The 21880-nt window shown below is 40.0% G+C and overlaps 1 protein-coding gene across 1 annotated transcript; it reads left to right on the top strand.

Moving 5' to 3' along the window:
- The first annotated feature begins 292 nt into the window (after window positions 1–292).
- ssh1a (slingshot protein phosphatase 1a) lies at window positions 293–18091 on the top strand. Its single transcript, XM_077561804.1, has 15 exons — window positions 293–477; window positions 2395–2432; window positions 8286–8386; window positions 9465–9529; window positions 10428–10549; window positions 10726–10794; window positions 10896–10961; window positions 11199–11393; window positions 11519–11612; window positions 11978–12106; window positions 12197–12243; window positions 12352–12498; window positions 13748–13948; window positions 14017–14725; window positions 15768–18091. The coding sequence occupies exons 1-15, from the start codon at window positions 397–399 to the stop codon at window positions 16812–16814; spliced, it is 3111 nt and encodes a 1036-aa protein (XP_077417930.1). The 5' UTR covers window positions 293–396; the 3' UTR covers window positions 16815–18091.
- Window positions 18092–21880: the final 3789 nt, after the last annotated feature.

Below are 21880 nucleotides of genomic sequence, written 5' to 3'. Positions count from 1 at the left end.
CTTTATTATTATTATTATTATTATTATTATTATTATTATTATTATTGCAGAACATACAACAATAGCCATTCTTGTCAATGATGACCAACCAATTATTACAATTGTTGACTATACATAACAAAAACACAAATAAAACAATGTGCCAGGGGGAATAGGTTTACAGCAACAACAAAAAACTAAATATTTACATAAATTTTAGGTCTTGATATATGGAAAGTAGTGTACAGTACTGTTGCAATCAATGGAAAGTGTCATGACGCGAGGACGGTGAAGACTCTCTACCGCCCTCCCTTGCCTCGCTCCGTCCATCTGTTCATTCACCAGGCGCCAGGCGGATCGTTAGCCGGGCAGCTCACCAGGCCACAACGGCCGCCGGTGCATCTTCCGCTTCCAGCCATGGCGTTAGTTACTCTGCAGCGGTCCCCGACCCCGAGCGCCGCGTCCACCGCCAGCACCGCGACCACCACTGCGGGCGAGGTCTGTTTGCTCCGGGGGGACTGGGTGGATGTCTAAAAACGAATACTCCGGTGTGTCGTGGGGTTTATGGAGAGATGCTAATGAGGGGAGATGTTGCCGGATGAAGGCCCCTTTTGCTGGAAGCTTCAACTAGCGAGCGTTCGTTGTTTTTTGGCCCAATTAAGCTGCAAGCGAACCAGTGCTTCCATTACCTTTGCTTACGTGGTTAGTGATATCAAGATAACAAAGATTAGCCTGCGCAGGACACTTAAGCAATGTAGCTAACGTTAGCTAGTTCGTGACGTGACTGGCTAGCAGTGAAAATTACGTTTTAATTTAATTTGATTAAACAGTCTGCTTGGCACAGCCTTATTGACACAGACAACAACAATGCATTTGCCTTCTAAGCTGTCCTTCATTCATTGTTTGACATTTAATGTTAGAGCTAGTGAGGCATTCGTGTTATATTTGATGGCTTGTTTGTCACATTCATTTTTGGATTTCTAGAAATGGATCGTTAAATGGCTCTTTTGGGCAGTACATTTGTCGAGTAAAATACTTGAACCCCTTATAGTGGCTATATTGTATCATTTTGGGGGGTGCTTGTCCGGTTGACATTTATGGTTGGTTCAGATGACAGCAACTTCCCATTTCAATTTTGAACACAGTTGTTACCACCGTCTTTACTGTCGGATGGGGGCGCTATTAACAAGTTTAACAACCACCCATACTAAAATGTCCAACCATTAATTGAGATGTATTTTATATTTTTCACTATTTAAAAGTAACATTTACAAAAATCTCTCACATCTAAACTCCAATCGTGTGATCTACAGCCAAACTGACGCAAATATTGTAAAGTAATACCTTTCAGTTATCATTTTTTTCTCTTGTATCTTACTCATTTGTGATTCCTAGTGTATACTAGATCGCTTGTAACAATATCAGCTTTTTGATTAAAAGTTACATTCATGTTTTGGCCACAGTTATCTTAAATCAACACCAAGTGGTGTTGAAATAATCTTGTACAAATACCACAGGTATAACACGTACAGGAGGACTGTGTTATTATAGAGTTGTTTTTAACATTTGTACAACCGTCCCAACTTTTATATTATTTATTTTTGCTAATTTAAAAAGTCATCTGTAGTAGTTGGCGCAGCACGCAGATGTCCGGTGACATGGAACAGTAAAAGCTGCTGCAGCTATGATGTCATCGGCTCGACGAGGAGTGGGTGCAGTGGTGGAGTACTACTGCAGGAAAAGAGAGCATAAACTGAAATGTAACGGATTCTAATGTTAAGTAGCTCATGTTTTTAGCTTGATTCACTCTATTTACAGTCCAAGAGTGTAAGATGGGAAATGAAATGTTAGACTTGCATAAGAATTGATCATAAATGAACATACCCTTCCCATCTGCATATACCGACAACACCTGCCACTCCAATATGTACAGTTATGCAAAATTATTAAATAATACTAGAGGCGCAAAAATGTATCTAAATAATCAATTAACATAGGAATCGATATATATTTGGATTATTGATGAATCATTTAGAGACCTTGTTTCATTTAAATGTGTACATCCTTGGAATGTCAGCCTCTCAACAGTAAATGTTCTCTGAATTGTTCCATCTTCCATGAAAGCAGGATTATATTTGTGTGTTTTCCCATCAAAATAAGACATTTGCAAACATCAGTTTTTACTTGGAAAACAATGATCGCTTGTTGCCCATTGTCTGACATGTTGCAGACCAAACCAGGAACTGAATTATTATTAATTTGTTAGTGCATTTTCTGCACTGTTGAAATAATGTTGTTTTTTGAATAAAGGAGTAGAAATTAAAACATGTTTCTAAAAATCTGATAAAATAATGATCAGATTTATCAATCACAATATCACAATGTAATCAAGACATTCTTTTTGCTGTATTTCAGGATTTTGGGAGTGAAGATGAGCGGCGGATGAATCAAAGGTAAGATGATTCTCAAGCCACTTTCACATAGAGCAGGGGTGGGCGCACTCGGCCCTCGAGGGCCGGAGTCCTGCAGGTTCTGGATGTTTCCCTTCTTCAACACAAGTCATTCAGTGAACTCTGCAATGGCAGCACAGGAGTTTGGATCAGTGAAGAAGAAATTAGTGTCAGTTTGAAGAAATTATTCATGATGCTTTTCTCATGAAGATTTGATACAACAAAAAAAAAGTTAGAAATGTAAACGTATGCTATAACCAGGGTTCAGATTTTAAGATGAGTACCAGATGTTGTTTGGTGTTTGTTTTTTTTTCTTCCCAGTCCCCGGCCGTCATAGGTGAACTTAAAAAAGGCTTACAGTGTGGTGACCCACAAGGAAGAGACTTGCACCAGGAACTTGTACCTTTAGGGGAGGAGAGGGAGTCGATGTGGGTCAAAGGAAGACAGTATTGAAAGAGAGTAGTTTGCTGTGTAAAGTGTAAACTAAACAGGCAGTTTGTGTTCCTAATATCAGCACACTTTAAAAATATAGGCGAAAAATATGGACACTGTAAACATGTTTTTTTTTTGTGTGTATGTTGATTGAATAGTGATTTAATGTTAGTATGTGGAGATATATCATTTTTCTGTGACTGTAATTTTTTCACCAGTTTTTATTTGAATTTAAATCTTCTAATTACGACACGGCATGCTATGCCAGGGCTGCACAAGTGACAGTACATTTTACTGCTTTATTTAAAAAAGATGACATTAAATTCCTATTTAACACAATTTAGATAACGTGTTGGTGTGGACCTCGGGCAACCTTTTCAGTTTTTCCACATAGCAGCTTTGAAATATTACCTGCCCACCTCTGACTCATAGAGACCGTGTGAGACCACTAGCTTATTCAGCACAGTTCTGTAGGGCAGCGATCCGGTGCCCAATCTATTTTGCACCACAGACCACTTTCATATAATGTCATATTTTAACAAATCAGCGGTGAAAGCGCATTTTGTCACCTTAGAGTCCTGCAGCCGTTTGTGTGAGAGCCAGTCAAGTCCATTCTTAAGTTAACCCTATGAAACAGACGACGTGGCTGCTGGCTTGACTTGGACTTTTTGACTTTAGGTTGCCCTGCTCACAGTCACTGAGCTTCTATCACAGACGTATGTGGCTGTAACATACTTGGAACCCAAATGCGCACTGAGGCAATCAAATCTGCCACGCACATGACATGACCATTTTCACTACACATGCACACCTGCGTACCGCCTATGTGCACCCCTGACAGGAAACGGGAAATTGTGGGAATGTTGTGTTTTCAGCATTAAATATTTGGATGAATTTTTGGCATCCTGCTCATGTCTTCCCATGCACTGGCTTGTGCCAGTAGGGCTGCTTTGACTGGTTGAAGTCCGTATTCTTCTGTAATCGTAGTCAAGTCAGGTCAAATGATGGTTGAATTCTCACATCAGTTTGGTGTCCGTATCTGATGCATCGCAACCTAATGCTGCAATTGCATATAATTTTCTTGTTTGTATACAAGATTTGTCCTTACAAATTGGAACAAAGTGTCTGTCTCTGGCTTCAAAATAGCAAAATCTTAAAAAACAACATTTGAATCATACATAGGAGCATAGGATAGTAAATGAACTTACTGTTGCACAGAGGTTGTGATTAGAAAGATTTGAACTGAATGCTGATTTGCAATAACTACAGAATATAGCTTGTAACTTACTATGTAATTTGTATTTTATTTTTTCTGTAAAGCTCGTATCGTGTGTTAAATAACTGAGATTCAGGGCTCACGCGGAGTCTCAAGATGTTTTGCAACAACTCCGCATTGACCCAAAGCTGTGCAGTGTGCACCCAGTGATCTAACTATGCATGAGGCAAGTCATGTCTAGCTTCAAGATTGTACAAATATCTGACATACTGTTGCACTGAGACGTGCAAGTGAATGTATGCTTTATTGGATGATGACATATTAAATAGACTTGCCTTGACTTACGAGTTTAATTTATTGTGACAAAGCTCGTAACTTATTTTGCTCTTATTAAATTAGATACTCCCAACTGAAATAAATTGAATTGGCCAGTTACTTTTGTGTGAGGTCTGCCCAAAGGTTGTCATAACAAAAGTCGGACTCGCCACTGGCCCAGCAGTGTTTAGGGGGATCAGGGCTGGAAATTATTTCAGCAAGACAAAAAAATATAGTGGGTAAAGTGTTTTATAATTCTTGGTGTATTTTTGATGAAAGTCTGTCACTGACATGTTTTTAATACATCTGGGAACTGTTCTGAATTGTGAAAAAAAATGCTCAATTTGAATTACGTTTTGTTTTCAATGCATGTAAATTTGTAGCAGCCATTGGTAAATATTGAAGGGGAGAGACAAGATAATCCCTCCCTAACCAACATTTAATGATATTTGAGAGCTTTGAGTGATTGTCACCCACAGTTTGCCAGTTCTCACTGCTCTTTCCATCTGCACTCAGCCCATGCAATTTAGAAGAAAGTAATGCTTACTAGTTCATCTATCTATTCCAGTGGCGTATAGTGACTGGCAGAACAAATAAGTGCTCTTGCACTAGATGGCAGAAGGTATATAATTCACATGTGTAATCCACCTGTTGCCATAAACGACTATAAATCATGGTAGTCAATGATCATGCATTGGCCAAGTAAGTGTGTTAGTCAAATGATCATTATTTTACTTTATATACCTTTTGTGACTTTTTTTTTTAAACTAAAATTGTGTGCCTTGGTTTAAAGGTAATACATGATAGACGGTAAGACAAGAAGATCCTTGTAGGTGGACATTTTTGCGCTGGCAAAACAAGATCAAATTTACTGTGCCACTATAATGGAGGGCAAAACTATATACAGTATTTTCAGCTCACAGAAAAAGTAGACGGATTAGACAAGCATGGTTGTGTTAGTCTCAGGTGGCGGGTGGAGACAGCAGCGTGCGTGTCCATCCAGTCTGAGAGGCACACACAGACGCTCGCGCCATGGAGGGGAGGGAGCACCAGAAGGAGTGGAATCTTAAACAGCGCCGAGCAGAGGGGATGGGTCCAGGCTGTTTGTCAGTCTGTCACTCAGTAGAGCGATTGGGTCAAGACTCAGAACTGGCGCTGCTTTATGGCTCTTTTTTCCTGAAGGCTGGCGAAGAGGAAGTGGCTTGTGGCTTCAACAGGATGCATCTGTTTGTAGAATCCATTCAGGAGGCTGTCATGAAGCTACCTGATTTTGTGGAGAATGCTATGTTGACTCATTGTGAGGTGCGGCGCATGTGAGTGAACTTCAGGCTCTTTAGACTGGGAACTAACATCAGTGCATTATTTCTAACGGCAGCAAAAATACTCACTGTAATTATGTTGACTTCAATTTAATTCCAGGCCTTCACATTGAATTTATTAATCAACATTGTTATCACAATGTTATGTCTGTCTAGAGTCCTGCAAAATGAATAATTAATCATTGAACTAATATGAGGCTTCCCTGTCACTGTGTAACTGAGCTATTTCAGAAAACAACGAAAAATGTTTTCTTTTCAGCCTTTGGGCGCCTTAAAACTTTTTTTCTTTTTTTTTTTAGCACAGCTACCCATGACTTCACATGCGCGAACAGGATAAGTACATATTGAGGTACAAACATGGAATAGGCAACAGTATGAAATACAATATAATAATCAGGCACTAGAAAGACAAGTTTTAAGACTGAATAAATATGGGAGGGAAGTAATGGTGCATTTGTATAAACTATTAGGTGAGATTACAGCAAATTGAACAATCAAGAAAAGTCACACAGGAAGGGATGACTGGGGAGGAGGGGGTGGGGGAATCCAATGTTTTCTTTCATACACTACGATGTTATTTTAATGAGTGATTGTGAGCCTTAGCTATCCTGATCTAAGTCCTGTGACCTTTGTGTTGAGTTCGCTGTTGAAATGAACAGCCGGAATTTGACATACTGAGCAGCAAGCATCTGCTTGTCTTCCTTTTCTGCTCCGGCTGTTGCGGCTTCAGCCTCATATTTATCCATTATAACCCGACCACCCCCCCGCGACACTTGGAAATTTCACACATCCAACAAACTAAAACTAAATCCATCACAGTGGGACAAAAGCTCTTATTTGAAAAGTGTCCACCCACAACGCTTTGTTTCTGTGGAACTTTTTTTTTTTCATGGTGCTGAGGGCGGAGGGAGTGAATGTATTGTGAGGCTCACAAAAGGAAATCCATTGTTTGTGTAAAATGCTCTATTTGGTGCCGGCCCGCTCTTCTGAATGTTTAGACACTACTCTCTACTGTATTCAGAAATGTATTTGTGTAAAATGTTCTTATTAATACTGCATTTTCATCTTTTTTTTGGGCTGACATTAGGCATAATAGAACAATTATAAACACTAATCAGTGAGTTCTGATATTTTATTTTTGAATTTTTAGTTCGTATAGTAATAGCCTGAATCTTTGTTAGATATTTCGTAGAAGATACTGGAGGTACAGTAATTACATATTGCCCTTTTTCATAGCAATGGTACAGTATAACTTCTCAAGGGGGTTAATGTGTATCAGGACACTAAATATTATTTCCAGTAATTGATTCGGGGCAAGCATGATTTTTACTTATACCTGTTCAACGGCAGTGCTCACTGGGACGAGGGCTAGTACGATTATATTCTGTTAACTGTCACGTCAAATTACGTCAGATCACCAGGTATTTATTCATTTATTTTCTATATACTGTACTTTTCTCAGTAAACCATCTAAACCATCCCCGGGACTTTAGCATGGATTTGTTAGAACCTGATCATATAGTTCACTCAAGCCTATCAGTGGCTTTTCATTAAAATCTGTTTTTACATTGAGTTTGTTTATTAACCTTTTCAACAGTGTTTAGGGAAAAAAAATTATTTTCTTTCTCTTTTACCTGAATTATAGTGTGTACCTGTCGTTGAACAGTTTTGAACTTTCCTAATGAAGTCATAGCTTGCGTGCAAAGAAGGCAGGCGCCAACTTTCTGCCAAGTCCAAGGATGAATGTGCTCACATTGATTTTCAAGGAAATGGAACTACTGAAGTCAGCCTGGAGGAATCACTTCACCATTTTGTATTCACTGATGTCATCTTTTCGACATCTCTTAAGCCAAACCTGAAAATTTGCTGGATTTTATAGGCAGGCGTGAACAAGTTAAGTTAGTTGGCTATAATGAAACTTGGAGCTGTAATGCCACTCAGAACAAATAAACAGGACTGCTGTAGTTTTCAGGCTTCTTCACTCGGCTGGGGTGTTATTTCACCACCAATCTATAAATTACACTCAAAATGTTTTACATACCATTAACTGGACGGAACCCTTCTTTTAAGCGAGTCATGCACTACTCCCGATTGACCATTTCTTAAAATAAAAAAAACAATGCTTTTTCATCTTTTGAATCTGCTTGAATTTTCTGATTTAAAAACAATGCTTGAATTTGTAGACAATATTTTAATAACTTAGCTAGTCAAAATAAATTCTACTTTAGACATGACACAGTTTTGAAACTTAAAACTGTATTTACATGTGTATCAAATTTTAAAAACCTTTTAAGCTCAAGCCCCAAATTAGAAATTTGCCAAAATACAAAAACAGATCTTGTTATCCATGAATTTTCAAATGTATTGTCAAAAAAATATTGATTAATTTGTCAAATTGTTATTGTTGATGTTAACAGAAAAAAAAAAATCATCGTTGGTTATACTTAAATAATTTCTTAGACAAGCCCAGTAAGCCGGCATGAATGTGTACTGTATAAAAAAAGAAAAAGAATTCCGTTTTAAATTCCTGTTTCAAATAGCAATGATGTCAACTGCCTCCTTTGTGTTTTCCAGCCTGAGTGAGAGCTTCTTTATGGTGAAGGGTGCTGCGCTCTTCCTACAGCAAGGGAGCTCTCAGCAGGGCCAAAAAGTGCATCCTCACCACAAACATGCAGGTGAGAACCTCAACAAACATCCATCGGTAGTTCTGCAATTTTATTCTGTTTCTGTTAGACCTATTAAGCTGTTCAGTTTTGTCTAATCAAGAGGAAGTGGTGGAATATTAACTCCCTAACACTGTAGTTGCTGTTTTGTGGCTGAAGAGACGAGGTTATTACATATTTACGTTATGTTGTGTAATTATCATGATCAATTGCATTATCAGGTGTTCATGGTTGCAGGTTTGTCCACCCTGCGTGCCACCTTGCACCCATTCAGCTTGTCTGAACCTTTCCTATAAACATAGTGGAAACATAACACATAATTCTTGAATTTTTCATCTTATATTTTGGATTCTGACTTTTTGGCACTTATTGAACAGGCGCCATGCCAAATTGGCTGCCCCAGAGCTATGTAAACTCAGGCCATGAATTCACTCACGCATGACTGTCTGATCCACTTGAGTTTATCCAAAACAGACTTAAAATAAACATACTGTTATATTGTGTTGTGTTCTGGCATATTTCATCACTGTGCTCATGTTTTCACTTTCAGTATAAATGAATGTTTTTCAGTATAGAATGTAACCTATCCACCGTGAGAAATGAAGAGCAATCTTTTACACACTCTATTTAGTTATCCATCCATTTTCTATACAGTTTACAATACAATATTTGGTTGATCCTGCTATCATTCGGCACCTTGAGGCATGATTGATAGTTTCATCAGGTTTTTTGTCAAGACCCGAGGCTAGAGATGACGTTATGTTGCAGTGTACGTGACCAAACAGTCGTGCATCTTCCGTTTTATGCCAAAGGTTGTAATTAACACCTGTCTAGCTGACAGTTTGCTTGATAACATATTTGAACAATGTTGGCCTCTCATCAGCATTTGGTCCTGCACAATCTGTTTCACAATCCCGTTCAACTGATGTATCATGAGGAGGGATGGAACAATTGGGAATGACTTACTGTGGGTTTGTTCATGTTAAAACGGGAAACCAGGAATTGAAACATCTGCGGGCAATAATAATTTGGAAGTGTAGGAAATTGTATCAGTGTCTAACACTATCGTTGTCATTTTCATCTTTAACAGGGGACTTACCTCAACACCTACAGGTGATGATAAACATTCTTCGCTCAGAGGACCGCATCAAACTGGTAAGAAACAACATACAGTGCATCCAGAACATTATTGTTGTTATGTTGTGGCCTTTTCCAAAATTGAATATTTGTATGATTATCCCACAAAATTTTACACGCAGCACCCAGTAATAACTACCGGTAATGGCAACTTTTTTTTTTAACGTTAAAAGACTAAGAAATCACACATGCATATGTTTTGACAGCTTTTGATCAATGCTTTGTGAATGCATGTTTTGCAGCAATTACAGCCTCAGATATTTTTGATTATAATACCACAAGCTTGGCACTTCTTTGCATCACCTCTTACACTCTATCCAGTTGGATACTGAGCATTGATGCATAACCATTTTCAAATATCTCTAGAGTTGTTCTTCGAATTCAAGACAAGGCTTCACGTCATCAATTTGGGAAGGATGTAACATAACAAAATGTGATAAAAGTGAAGCACTTTGAAAACTTGCGAATGCTCCAAATATACTGCAAGTGTAGAAACTCTAATAAACTAAAGCATACACACACATCCAGTACATGCCAGTGGCTTACCTGGCACAGTCAACCCTCTACAATGCCATTTAATGTGTGCTAAAGATACTCTACTTGTTCTTTGTAATTATCAGTTTTGAAAGCAGGTTTGAACAGCATGGGTTTTTTGAGAGCATGACCAAATGTTTCCGTGCTGTGCGTTAGTTAGTAGGAAGCTTGGAAGTATGAAACAAACACATACTGGTTAGACTGCCCATTACCTACATACAAATGATAAAACTGACAATTTTCAGTACAGAGATTGCATGTAATTTGGTGTGGCAGAACTACAAATAGTCGTAGTAATATACTGTAAAGCTTTTCCACCATGAGCATGAATAAAACTGTAACATAACTTTGAAATGAATGTCAATTGTGTGTCCCTGAGTAGGCCGTGCGGCTGGAGAGTGCATGGTTAGATCGTGTGCGATACATGGTAGTTGTGTACACCAGCGGACGGCAGGACACAGAGGAAAACATCCTTCTGGGAATCGACTTTACTAACAAAGACTGGTGAGGAGACAGCTGTAGAATGTGCTACTATGAATAACACCCACGTGTGTGGCAGTAGGATTTATACTTGGAGTTGTGCTTACCGTTTTGTGCTCACTCACATCTTTTGCATTTCTAGTAGTGTCACGTATTTGCTAATTTGATGGTATTCAATAATGCTTTCATATCCCTGCCAGCAAAAGCTGTTCGATTGGCATGGTGCTACCTCTGTGGAGTGACAGTAAAATCCATCTGGATGGAGATGGGTGAGTGCCACAGTAATATTTCCCTTCATATCAACGCTGCAAACAGCAGTGTTATCACACTCCAGCTCGTAGAGTGACCATCTGTTTTATTTTCACCTCAGGGGCTTTACTGTGAATACGGCAGGGCGGACTCATGTCTTCAAACCCGTGTCAGTGCAGGCGATGTGGTGAGTAATCCTCTGCAGCCATAGTGGCGATCTGCAGCGGTTTCCTTTCATGACACAGCACAACAAATCTCCTGATTGCATGTGCCAATCTGCACCAGAAATGCTTTTTGGCTGACCGTCTGCAGCAAGCAGTATGCCTGCCACCTGCTGGAAATGAGAGAGCACATTCAGTTGATTGTTTAGCTGGTATGGATGAAAACAGTCTAACCGTCTTCCATAATCTGTATTTCAAACCAGGTCAGCTCTCCAGGTGCTCCACAAGGCTTGCGAGTTGTCCCGTAGATACAACTATTTCCCTGGGGGTATGACTCTCACTTGGATGGGTTACTACGAAAGCTGCATTGCTTCAGAACAGAGTTGCATCAATGAATGGAACACCATGAAGGACTTGGAGTCAACACGTCCAGACTCGCCTACTATGTTTGTCGACAAGTCAGTCATCATAAATTACATACAAATCTGAACGTTATGTAAAATGATTCTGCAGCACTGGTGTTGAAAGTGTCATTTTTGCAACCGTGTCATCTCTTAACACATAAATAAAAATCTCCTCTCAGGCCTTCAGAGAGAGAGAGGACAGAGTGCCTTATCAGAGCCAAACTCCGAAGCATCATGACATGCCAGGATCTTGAGAACGTCACATGTAAACAGGTAAACCTGACTCACACGGGGGACCGGATTCCATTGTGTGCTTGTTTACTTACATACTTGACTAGGTTCATGGCCATTTTTATTCTTTTGACACTATTTGTGTTTTCACTTTCCTATTTGTTGCTGTAGCAGTGTATTAACCTTCTCCCTGTTGGGCAAATTTAAAACTATGATAAAGTTTTTTGTATAAAAAAAAAATGTTCTTAACAACTTTCTTCAGCTCACTTAATGCAGTAAAATAAAACATTTTTCTCAATCAGACCAGCTATAAACAAATCTACACAAATGTTTGATTAAAAATTAAAGCTCATCCTGTGATTGTGTCTTGTTTATGAGTTGTGTTAATGATATGACTATCTTGTTAGATCCGTACTGTGTTGGAGCAGCACATGAGCTGCAACCTGAAGGAATTCAAAGAGTTCATCGACAATGAGATGCTGTTGATTTTGGGCCAGATGGACAAAGCTACACTCATCTTTGACCATGTCTACCTGGTAGGACAGCTTATACTGGATCACCAAACCGTCTGAAAGAATAATAATAATATACTTCACCTCACCGATATATTTATTATTTCTTTGGAGGGCTCTGAATGGAATGCATCAAATTTGGAAGAACTGCAAGAAACGGGGTGATTTATTTAATTTTATAGAGTAGCTTTGATAACAACACACACATGCAAAACATATTGACATTGTGATGTGAGCAAGAAAGACTGACTTTTATCTCCCTTCCTCAGGGTGGGCTATATCCTCAATGTTACCAGGGAGATAGACAACTTTTTTCCAGGCACATTCAGTTATCACAACATACGTGTGTATGACGAAGAGGCCACTGATCTGCTGGCTCACTGGAACGATACGTACAACTTCATTGTTAAAGCAAAGTGAGTCATCCAGCTATGTAATCAGCACTTCAGACATCAATTATCTACATGCATTGGGTTGCTTCTGTGGGATTGGCTGATTAGGTATTAACATCAACAAGCAGTTTAAAGGGGAAGTCAACCCAAAAAATGTTTTTACAATAATACAGTATGTTGTATGTGCTCCTGCTGGTCTATAAACATGACATTCTGATTATTATTGTGTTTGTGGAATATAGATTAGGCAACAAAATCCAACTCAGGGGGCATCCTTTTTTTTGGTGCACTCACACACATATACAGTATGTACTCCCAGGCGGGGAAACAAACTCACGCCAACCTGCACCGAATGCAAGTGACGGTAACCACTGTGCCAACCGGAGCAGGGTGCATCCATTTTGCCACTTGCTGTTGACTGAAAATGGCATCACAGTTGCAGGTAGCAACCAGTCACTGCTCAGTTTGCGAATGTTACAAAAAAAAACACTCAGAAAACAGGTGAGCCGTAATTGGTCATTACGTTTCCCTGAGCAATTGTGTCGTCGTTTTCAGTTGACGGCAAAATGGCTGCCCCCTTTTGTCACTTGCTGTCGACTGTAAATGACATCAGAGTTGTTCAGACCTCAGGTAAGGACCAATCATGGCTCACCTGTTTTCTGAGTTTGGTCATGAAACATTCGCAAGCTGACCCGTTATTGGTCATTGCCTGAGTCCTGTCGGTGTACACTATTCACAAAAAGTTAAGGATAGTCGGCTTTTGTTTGAAATTTCAGAATTGATAAGGAGAAGAATGTTAAAATCGCAGATGCTTAATCTATGAACCGACCAACAAATTTCCAAGAACATACACTTCTATGCCTTTTTGTTATTTCCGCTGCAACCTGCTGGTGACACTACCGTGTAACCCCCAGTGGCCTCATCACTCTAAAAATGTCCTGTTTGAAGCCTTACACTTGCTAAATAATACTGATAAATAGTTGGGTGTCGTGTTGACCGCTTATGAACAGCATGATTAGGGGGACTATTTAAATACCAAATTCTAATAGAACCAATAAATCTAATTGAAACACTGAACAGTTGGACATATGCAAATTAAATTCACCAATAAAGGTTATATTGCAATTTCGGTTGGTCCTGAAATGTTACTCAAAAGCCAAATATCCCAAACTTTTCAATGAGTAGTTTTTAATGTATTTAAAAAATAATAATAATAAAAAAAAAAAATAATAATAATAAAAGTTAGCTAATGACTTTAACCTTCTCTCACCAGGAAGAACTACTCCAAGTGTCTGGTTCACTGTAAGATGGGTGTCAGCCGATCTGCCTCCACCGTCATTGCGTACGCCATGAAAGAGTACGGCTGGTCGCTAGAGAAGGCGTACAACTTTGTCAAGGAAAAGAGGAGCATCACACGACCTAACCCAAGTTTCATGAGGCAGCTGGCAGAGTATGAGGGCATCCTTGATGCAAGGTATCGCTTAAAATGTGCACATTAATTTCTTAACGTCAGACTGACGTGTCCTTTGCGTCTACATTCAGCAAACAGCGTCACAACAAGCTGTGGCATCCAGACGCAGACTGTGAGATGACCGAGGGCCAGCAGGTCTCGGCCCAGTGCTGTGGTGAGGAAGAGGGAGACCACCTCACCCCAGAGCCGACCATGTCTCCCTGCTGCGAAGATGTAATGCCGGATAAAGGCGCAGCATGCCCCTCCCCTTGCCGAAAAGTAGCCCTGGAGATCGATCCCGCCTACAACAACTATTATTTCCGAAGGCTGTCTGACTCTGCGCTAGACAGTGAGCCCTCAACACCCGTGCGTGGTCCCCCTCTTCTCGGCATGGAGAAAGTCTTCATTGAAATTGAGGATGTTGAGCGAGACGCTCTGCTGGATGACGAGGCGTTTGATGGGCGCGAGGGTCTGGGCCTTCCCCCTTTTGGGTCTACAGCCGAGGGCACCGCAGCACAGACCTGCAACCGTGGGCCAGAGCCATTGGAGGAGTTGCGTCTGCGACTGGAGTTTAGCACAGTGGAGGAAGAGGATGAAGAAGATGTGCAAAAGGAGGAGGCAGACATGGAGGTCCTGATGCAGCCAGATGACGGAGGGGGTGGGGATGGAGGTAGAGGGGCGGAGGAAACTCAAGATGTCGAGGTCGAAGGAGATGCCGACAGCAATGGCATGGACCTGGCAACCCTGAATGAAAATTCCAACAACAACAACAACCGATTTACCTCTCACCAGAACTTCAATGTGAGTTTGTATTATAGGCTTCCAATAATGTATTAGTTTCCTGAAAATGCACTTAACTCAATCAAAAATGTTTTAAAACCCAATAATATAATCATTTAACCAAAAATGTCCTGTAATCATATTTTTACCGATAATGTAATACCTTTTTACATTAAAGGTATATTCCCAGAAGTCTTTGCGGCAGTTTAGTTTTAACTATCATCAATCATTCACTCCCAGCCATTTTCACTGGCTATTTTACTGGATTTTGACAAATTTTGTAAGGCCCACAGAATATTGTGTTCTTTTGCTATAAAAACATGGAACCTACCAAAAGAAAGATTAGTCTCTTCTTTCATCAGGAAGAAAAAGTATGTTTCTATCTGTTTCTGTTTTGCAGCAATTAGTATTAGAATATAGCTAAGTTTCATTAGTATTATTCACAAATTTGTTTAAAACACTAGGGAAAATAGCCTTTTTGCAACATGGCCCTGGTTGATCTCTTATACGCTGCTGTCACCTGCTGGTCATTTTTTATAATAACTACTGTTGCTTTAAGTGTCCTCCTCAGATCAGAGGCTGCATCAAAGCCTTCTGTTTGCTCTAGCATAAAAAAATATATATAAAAAACTTATAAATGCGTTTTTGGGACCATTTCAAAAAAAAAAAAAACGTTTTTGGGAGAAAATTAGTTAAGTGGGCAGAGTTTTCTTTAACTTTGCAGAGTTGGTTTAATACTAATTAAATCAACTTTGTCTAACTCCAACACTGACCTACATTAAAATCTGACTGTTAAAAATAAACTTTAAACAATTAACACCAACATTTTAACACTCAAATATTTGCTGTGAACTTGCCACTGAAAATGAACATATTGTCAGGATTTTTTTATTCCATTTTTGGAGAAATTATTACATTATTGGGTTTTGTTACATTTTTGATGGAGTGAAGTGCAAATTTTATTTCATATTTTGAAAATTATTACATTATAGGGTGCTACAAGGCGTTACTGTAATTTGCAATTTTTTATACATGCATTTTTCCACTTTTTTTTCCTCTTTAGGGAAAAGCTGCCACTCTTGCATCTGATGTGTCTTTATTTTCACGGAGGGATTTGAATTCCAAGCGGAAGGACATTTCTCCAACCTCTGTTTCAGATCCTTGCCTTAAGCTCAATCCTCCTGACATCCCAAGTGCTCCATTCCTACCATCGTCTAAAGACCACCAGTGTTCAACCGCGTCTCTGTCCGACTGTGCAAACAGTGTTTCCTTTGCTCCTGCAACTCTCCCCGATGTACCGCAGCAGCCACTGGACTCCGTTCATGTTGTCGGGGTGCAGGACTGTGGTGATATGTTGCATGAAAGCATCGAGTGTGAGAATCGGCCATCTGTCAGCTCTTCAGAGGTTCTCCCTGAGCTGATGGCGATGGAGTTGCACAATGATACACCTGCCGTGGCCTGCCACCTGACCCAGCAGCAGGAGGCCTTCGTGGAGCTGCAGAGGTCAGGTGTGGTGCGGCGCCATGCAGAGAGACTGGAGAGACTTTCAGGTTTGGCCCAAGAGAGCCTGCATTCGATGAAACCTTTGCACGCATGTCATATGTCCAAGAAGAACTTTCAGCACAAGGAGGAGGAGGAAGAGTTCGCCATGACAACATCTACACCGTGCCAAGTAAGGTTAGAGCCCCTGGTCGTTCCCCTCACCAATGAAGCCTTGCTGGGGGTGGTGGGGTCGGGGGTGCTCACCCCCACCTCCTCGCCTCACGGCACCGCACTGACGCGTAGCTCCAGCAGTGACAGTCTGCGCAGCGTGAGAGGAAAGCCCGGCCTGGTACGTCAGCGGGCGCAGGAGATCGAGACACGGATGCGCCTGGCGGGCCTCACCGTGTCGTCCAGGCTCAAACGGTCCAACTCGCTGGCCAAGTTGGACAGCCTCAACCTGTCCTCAGAGGACCTGTGCTCCGCCTGCTCTTCAGATGCAGGAACACTACTGCTTCTCTCGCTGTCCCCGGAGCCAGATCACAGCATGGAGTGGGAGTCGCCTGCCACCCCCGCTCAATCCCGACCATGCAAGGACTTGCACACCCCAGAGAAAGCTCGAGTAAGCTGACACGGATGGGGGTACTCCAGCTCCCCCTCATTTCTCACCACGTAGCACTGTAGAGGGTTGTACAGATTGTGGAAACAAAAAACAAAAAAAGAATATATACAAAGCATTCACTTATTTGCCACATTGTTTGTCAAACTGCTTTGACAGTGAAAGTCATATTGCTGTATCCGACACGAGAAGCCATCAGTTGACCTCAGACTTGGTTGGGATAAACAAGTGCCTTATGTTTGAGACCAGAGAGGCACACGGTTTTAGGCAGAAGGATAAGAGGATAACAACCTTCAATTCACAGCCCCAGTACCTAGTATGTACTGAAAAACGGTATCCAGCTGCATTTTTAATCAATCTGGTACAAAGTAGTATTGTTCATTGACAAAGCTGTTTTTTCCCCTGTCAGAAAGTGTTGTTGTGAAAGTGTTAATTGTAGAGTTGTTTACCACACTGTTTATTTTTTAGATGCCATAGGCCTTCATGTTGAATTCGTGGAGAGCCGTTTCTTGCTCAACTTGAGATAGAGTGATGAAATTGATGCGTGACTAAGCGTGAGCATGAATGAGTGATTGAAATGAAAAGTGGGGAGAGAGCTTGGCTTTTCACTGTATTCAACAAACATCAGAATAATTTCTGAGTGTGTTGTTCCTTTGCACTGCTTTTAAAAAATATATATGTATACTGGTACACAACAAGCTATCTTCCAAAATAACCTAAAAGTAGTGTTAACCCTTTCATTCCCTTCACTGATATATGGGAAAGCAGTGAGCAGTCATGCTTTGTGGCTTAAAATCTGTCTAAATGCAAATCAAGGATTTCATATCAGAAATGGTTTGTTTTTTCTTTGGCCATAGTTCTATGAACATTTTTGACAAGCTATGAAAATGAAAAGAAGTCATCCTTGAGGATTGCCAACATTAAAGTCATTATTTTTAAATGTGAAAAAACCAAAGCTCTGGCTGTCTCATCAAATTAAAGCTGTACAATATAATCATGTCAATCATGTATTTAAATGCTGTCACATCATTTTGCACATTCGGGAGAAACGGAAAAAAAACTTGAGGGAGTTGTTGGGCTTATTGCTGTTAGGCTTTTATGCTCATATCCACTTTTTAAAACTACGATCACGATAGGTTACATCATTTTTGGTAACCATGTTTTTTTTTTTATTCAGTATGCAGTAACTTTTGTACTGTACGTTGCTGTAGTTTGAATGCATATTGCACTTTTTATGTTAAATAATGTACTGTATGTGTCGAATATGAAAATAAACATGTTTTTTTTCATTGTGTGCGTTAGTTGTGTATTATGAATAGTATGGACAATTGCGAACATCCGGGCATTTCTGATATTTCTGCAATGCACCGCTTTTTTACAGTGAAAACTTGAGTATAGGCAGGTTGTAGTCAAATGACATTTCATCACATTTTAAAAGCTAAACAATCCTCAAAAATCAAACTGCAACTTCCCAAAGTACAAAGCTTTTCAATGAGCGGAGAGCCTCCTTTCATCGAGAAAGACCGCTATTTTGACTTGTGACGTACACTCGGAATTGTCCTTTTAACAGCCACGTTGATTATTCAAAATACGCCCAAACTTAAGCCTCGAGCTGGGAAGAGAGCAACCAAGAAAGGAGGATTATTTATTTTACAAGCTCCAGCACACGCGTGCTGCAGCTGGCTTTAAGCTTTTGCTAAACGGGAAAACTGCCATAAACCTTAATATCTAGCCAGTGACTTGACTTTGATGGAGTTCGTGTGTGTTACATCATTACGTCATCGTACTGTCATCTGTGTGTTTTGGCTGGAGAACGTTATTCCTAACAGCCAGGTTATATAACGTTTAGTTTCCCTGTTTGCATGACATCAATGAATGACTTAAGTTACACGCTCTGCTGACCTCAACGACCGTGCGTGCCTTTCTACTGAATAATAGGTCTGTGAGACTGTGTACAATAGCATGTGATGGAGGCGCTCTTACGTGGTGGCGTCTAGCATAAATATATTTCATTGTTCCGTATTGTTACGCATAGTCGATTGTTTCAGGAAGCGCCTCTCGCTAAAACAAAGGCTTTAGAATTTAAACTGTTTCAAACGAAATGCTACCCGAATTGAATTACATTTGTTTGACCTAACCCTATCCCAAGATTGAATACGATTAAATAATAATTGTTCGTAATTCGTATCGATCTGTCCCTAGGTTGATTTCTATAAACTAATTGCAGTGATTAATTGAATCTATATGTATAAAGCTGCTGCTGAAAGCGAGACAGAGAGGAGCTGAAACACATTTTACAAACATGCAAACAAGTTGCCTGTCCTCCAAAACAGTAGCTTTCGGTCTACAGTCACTATGTGGGTCGGCCCCTCATTTTGTAATTCCTGGTCTCCAAACCACCACTTTTGTTTTATTATTCAAGTAAGCTGTATGTCCTGTTTGCATGTTACCATAGTTACTAAGAGAAACAAATGTAAAAAGTTACAGGTAGGCTATGTAGCAAATAACTTCCGATGCACACCTACTGTAAATCCATCAGGATTACTATAATTAGGCCTACTTAGTAGTAGTTCTCTTACTATTTACTTTTGGAACTGGAAGGTTATGTAGATGCAACACACTGGATAGACATTTGTTTCATCATCTTGTATGCAAACTAGTTGACCAAATATTTTCACTTGGGGTCCGCATAACAGAAAAATGAAAGACACAAGGTTATTAAACAAATTGAAATCAAGCAAGTGAGTGTTTATACAGTATATACTTTATATTTTCTAGTTATTTTGTTAAACTGCTACATGATGTACAGGCTAGCTTTCAGTTAAAGGTGATATGGCAAATAGTTAAGAATTTCCAAGATTTTGGGATGGTCGACGGCCCTGTATCCCAGTGGACTAGATCCACCCCCTGCACTGTAGAGCAATCAAATCCCATTTCCACATTCAAGGAAAAAAAAAAAGAAAGCAAATCATTGTAAGCTGGCCATTAAAAAAAAAAGTTGCTTTAGAATCATCCATTAATGTTTATAAATCGGACTTTGACACAGAAAAAGTGGGGAAAACATGTATTCTAAAATGGTATTATTTTTATTCAAAAGTGTTTTGAAAAGAAATTGTGTTATTTCCGTCATATATAGTTTATTTGTATGTTTGATTATTATTATTATTATTTTGTTACAGGCTTTGTGGGCCGTGTTATGTCATTTTTAATATATGGATGGGGTGCCACAAATGACGTCCAGGCCATAGTTTGGACAACACTTCTATAGTCGCTTTCTCACCAAACACAAATGCAAGCCTATGAATATCTTAAGTGACCAAAATTAGTCCACCAAGACCCATTGTATTTAGAACTTGAGTCCCCCATTTTGTTGAGTGTGTAATTAAAAAATAAATAAATAAGTGAGTTGAATGGAGTTTTCCTCAGAAAAATACCAGAATCATAGTATTGACTAATGTGGAGAAAAGGTGAGCCCAGCAAATGTCAGTGGTGAGGTTTCTCAACATAGGGAAAAGTAAGTTTACAAGTTTCACCTCAGCGTATTAGCAAAATGAGCTGTGACATCACATGGCTATCATATAAGGCACCCATTGCTTGCCTGTTTCAGTGAGGACGGATCATCTTCGAACAAGCAACAAAGAACACACTGTCGGTCCTGCCAGTGAGATTGAGCGAGGGAAAGATACAAGATTCACTCCGTTACTTCTAACTGGTAAGTGTAAGCCTTCACTGACCTGTACATGATAGAAGAGTCTTATTAGATTCTTTACATTGGATTAACTAAAGCCAAGGGTGATGGCCTTGCACCTTTGATATTGATGTACCAAAAAAGAGAAATGATCTGATTTCCAGTTATGGATTTTTTTTTTATATTGGTTTTACTTCCTGTATATGGGTGAGTATGTTGATGCTGCAAAGCACATGGTGATCAAGTGTGAAGCTTCAGGCTTTAAAGGGAGGATCAGACAGGATAACGGGCCGCTTGTTCACAGTTATGGACCTCCTCAATGCTTGAGGTTCACCATGGTGAAGGCTGCGAGCCTTCAATGTGAGAATCTGAGGCTCTCACCTCTCCTTTTGTGGTTGTTTACTCTTTCACACAGAATCTTTTGGTGCTCTTGTGTGAAATTTTGCTATGCACTTCTCTCTAGTGCAGCTTTACAGGGTCTGATAGCATTCGTTCCCTGGGCCATGTGCTTGGCCAACGTGCGGGCTTGTCAGATGATAACGCAGCAGCAGTCATATGTTGTCACACTGCGGAGAGGAGAGAAAACAAAACTCACGCCAGATTGCTGTCTGCTTATTGTTCATTGTTTGACATTTTCTCCAGTTGCTCACACACATCTCTTTTTTGAGAACTCACTAGCATGGAGAAGCCCATTCACCGACCAGTTTTACACTGCTCGTCCTCATTAAGGTCATGGGTCAACTGCAGCCTATCTCGGCTAACTTGGGTCGAGGGGTGGAGTAGCTACACCTAAGACTAGTTTCCAGTCAGCACATATGGAAAAAAAAAACAGTCCGACTCTCATTCACACATCTTAACAATTGAGTCTCCAATTAACCTAACATGAATGGTTTTAGAATGCAAACACTACAGGAAGGTGGGAGCCAAGATTCAAACCCAGATGTGCAAACCACAGTATTATAATTTTATTGTTTCTGTGTCGATACATACAAAACCCACAAAACAATCCTGATGACAAGTCTGTCAGATTGTCCGTTTCCAAGGCAAGAATCACAATCAATATTAATTGCTAACGTGCCAGCTGTAAAAATTGTGTGCAATCAGTTCACTAACTCTGGCTTATGTGCGACTATTAAGTTAGCTAGGTTGTAGGTATTTACTGACGCAAGTACTAGAGGATGGGTGAGTACTGATTTCAGGTATTGGTATCGGGCCAATGCGACCTTATTTTTTTAGGTATTGAGTATTCATGGAGGCTGCCGATACCAACCACTGATACTTTAGGCAAAAATATCCAACATTGAGTAAATCCTCTTCGGCAGTTTATCATCTGCATCAGAAAGAAAGGCTCATATTTTTGGGCATTGTGATATATGATTTTTTTTTAATA

The sequence above is a fragment of the Vanacampus margaritifer genome, chromosome 3 (assembly GCF_051991255.1).
Source record: "Vanacampus margaritifer isolate UIUO_Vmar chromosome 3, RoL_Vmar_1.0, whole genome shotgun sequence".
In the NCBI taxonomy this organism is placed as follows: Eukaryota; Metazoa; Chordata; class Actinopteri; order Syngnathiformes; family Syngnathidae; genus Vanacampus; species Vanacampus margaritifer.
This window is presented reverse-complemented; position numbering and strand designations above follow the sequence as displayed.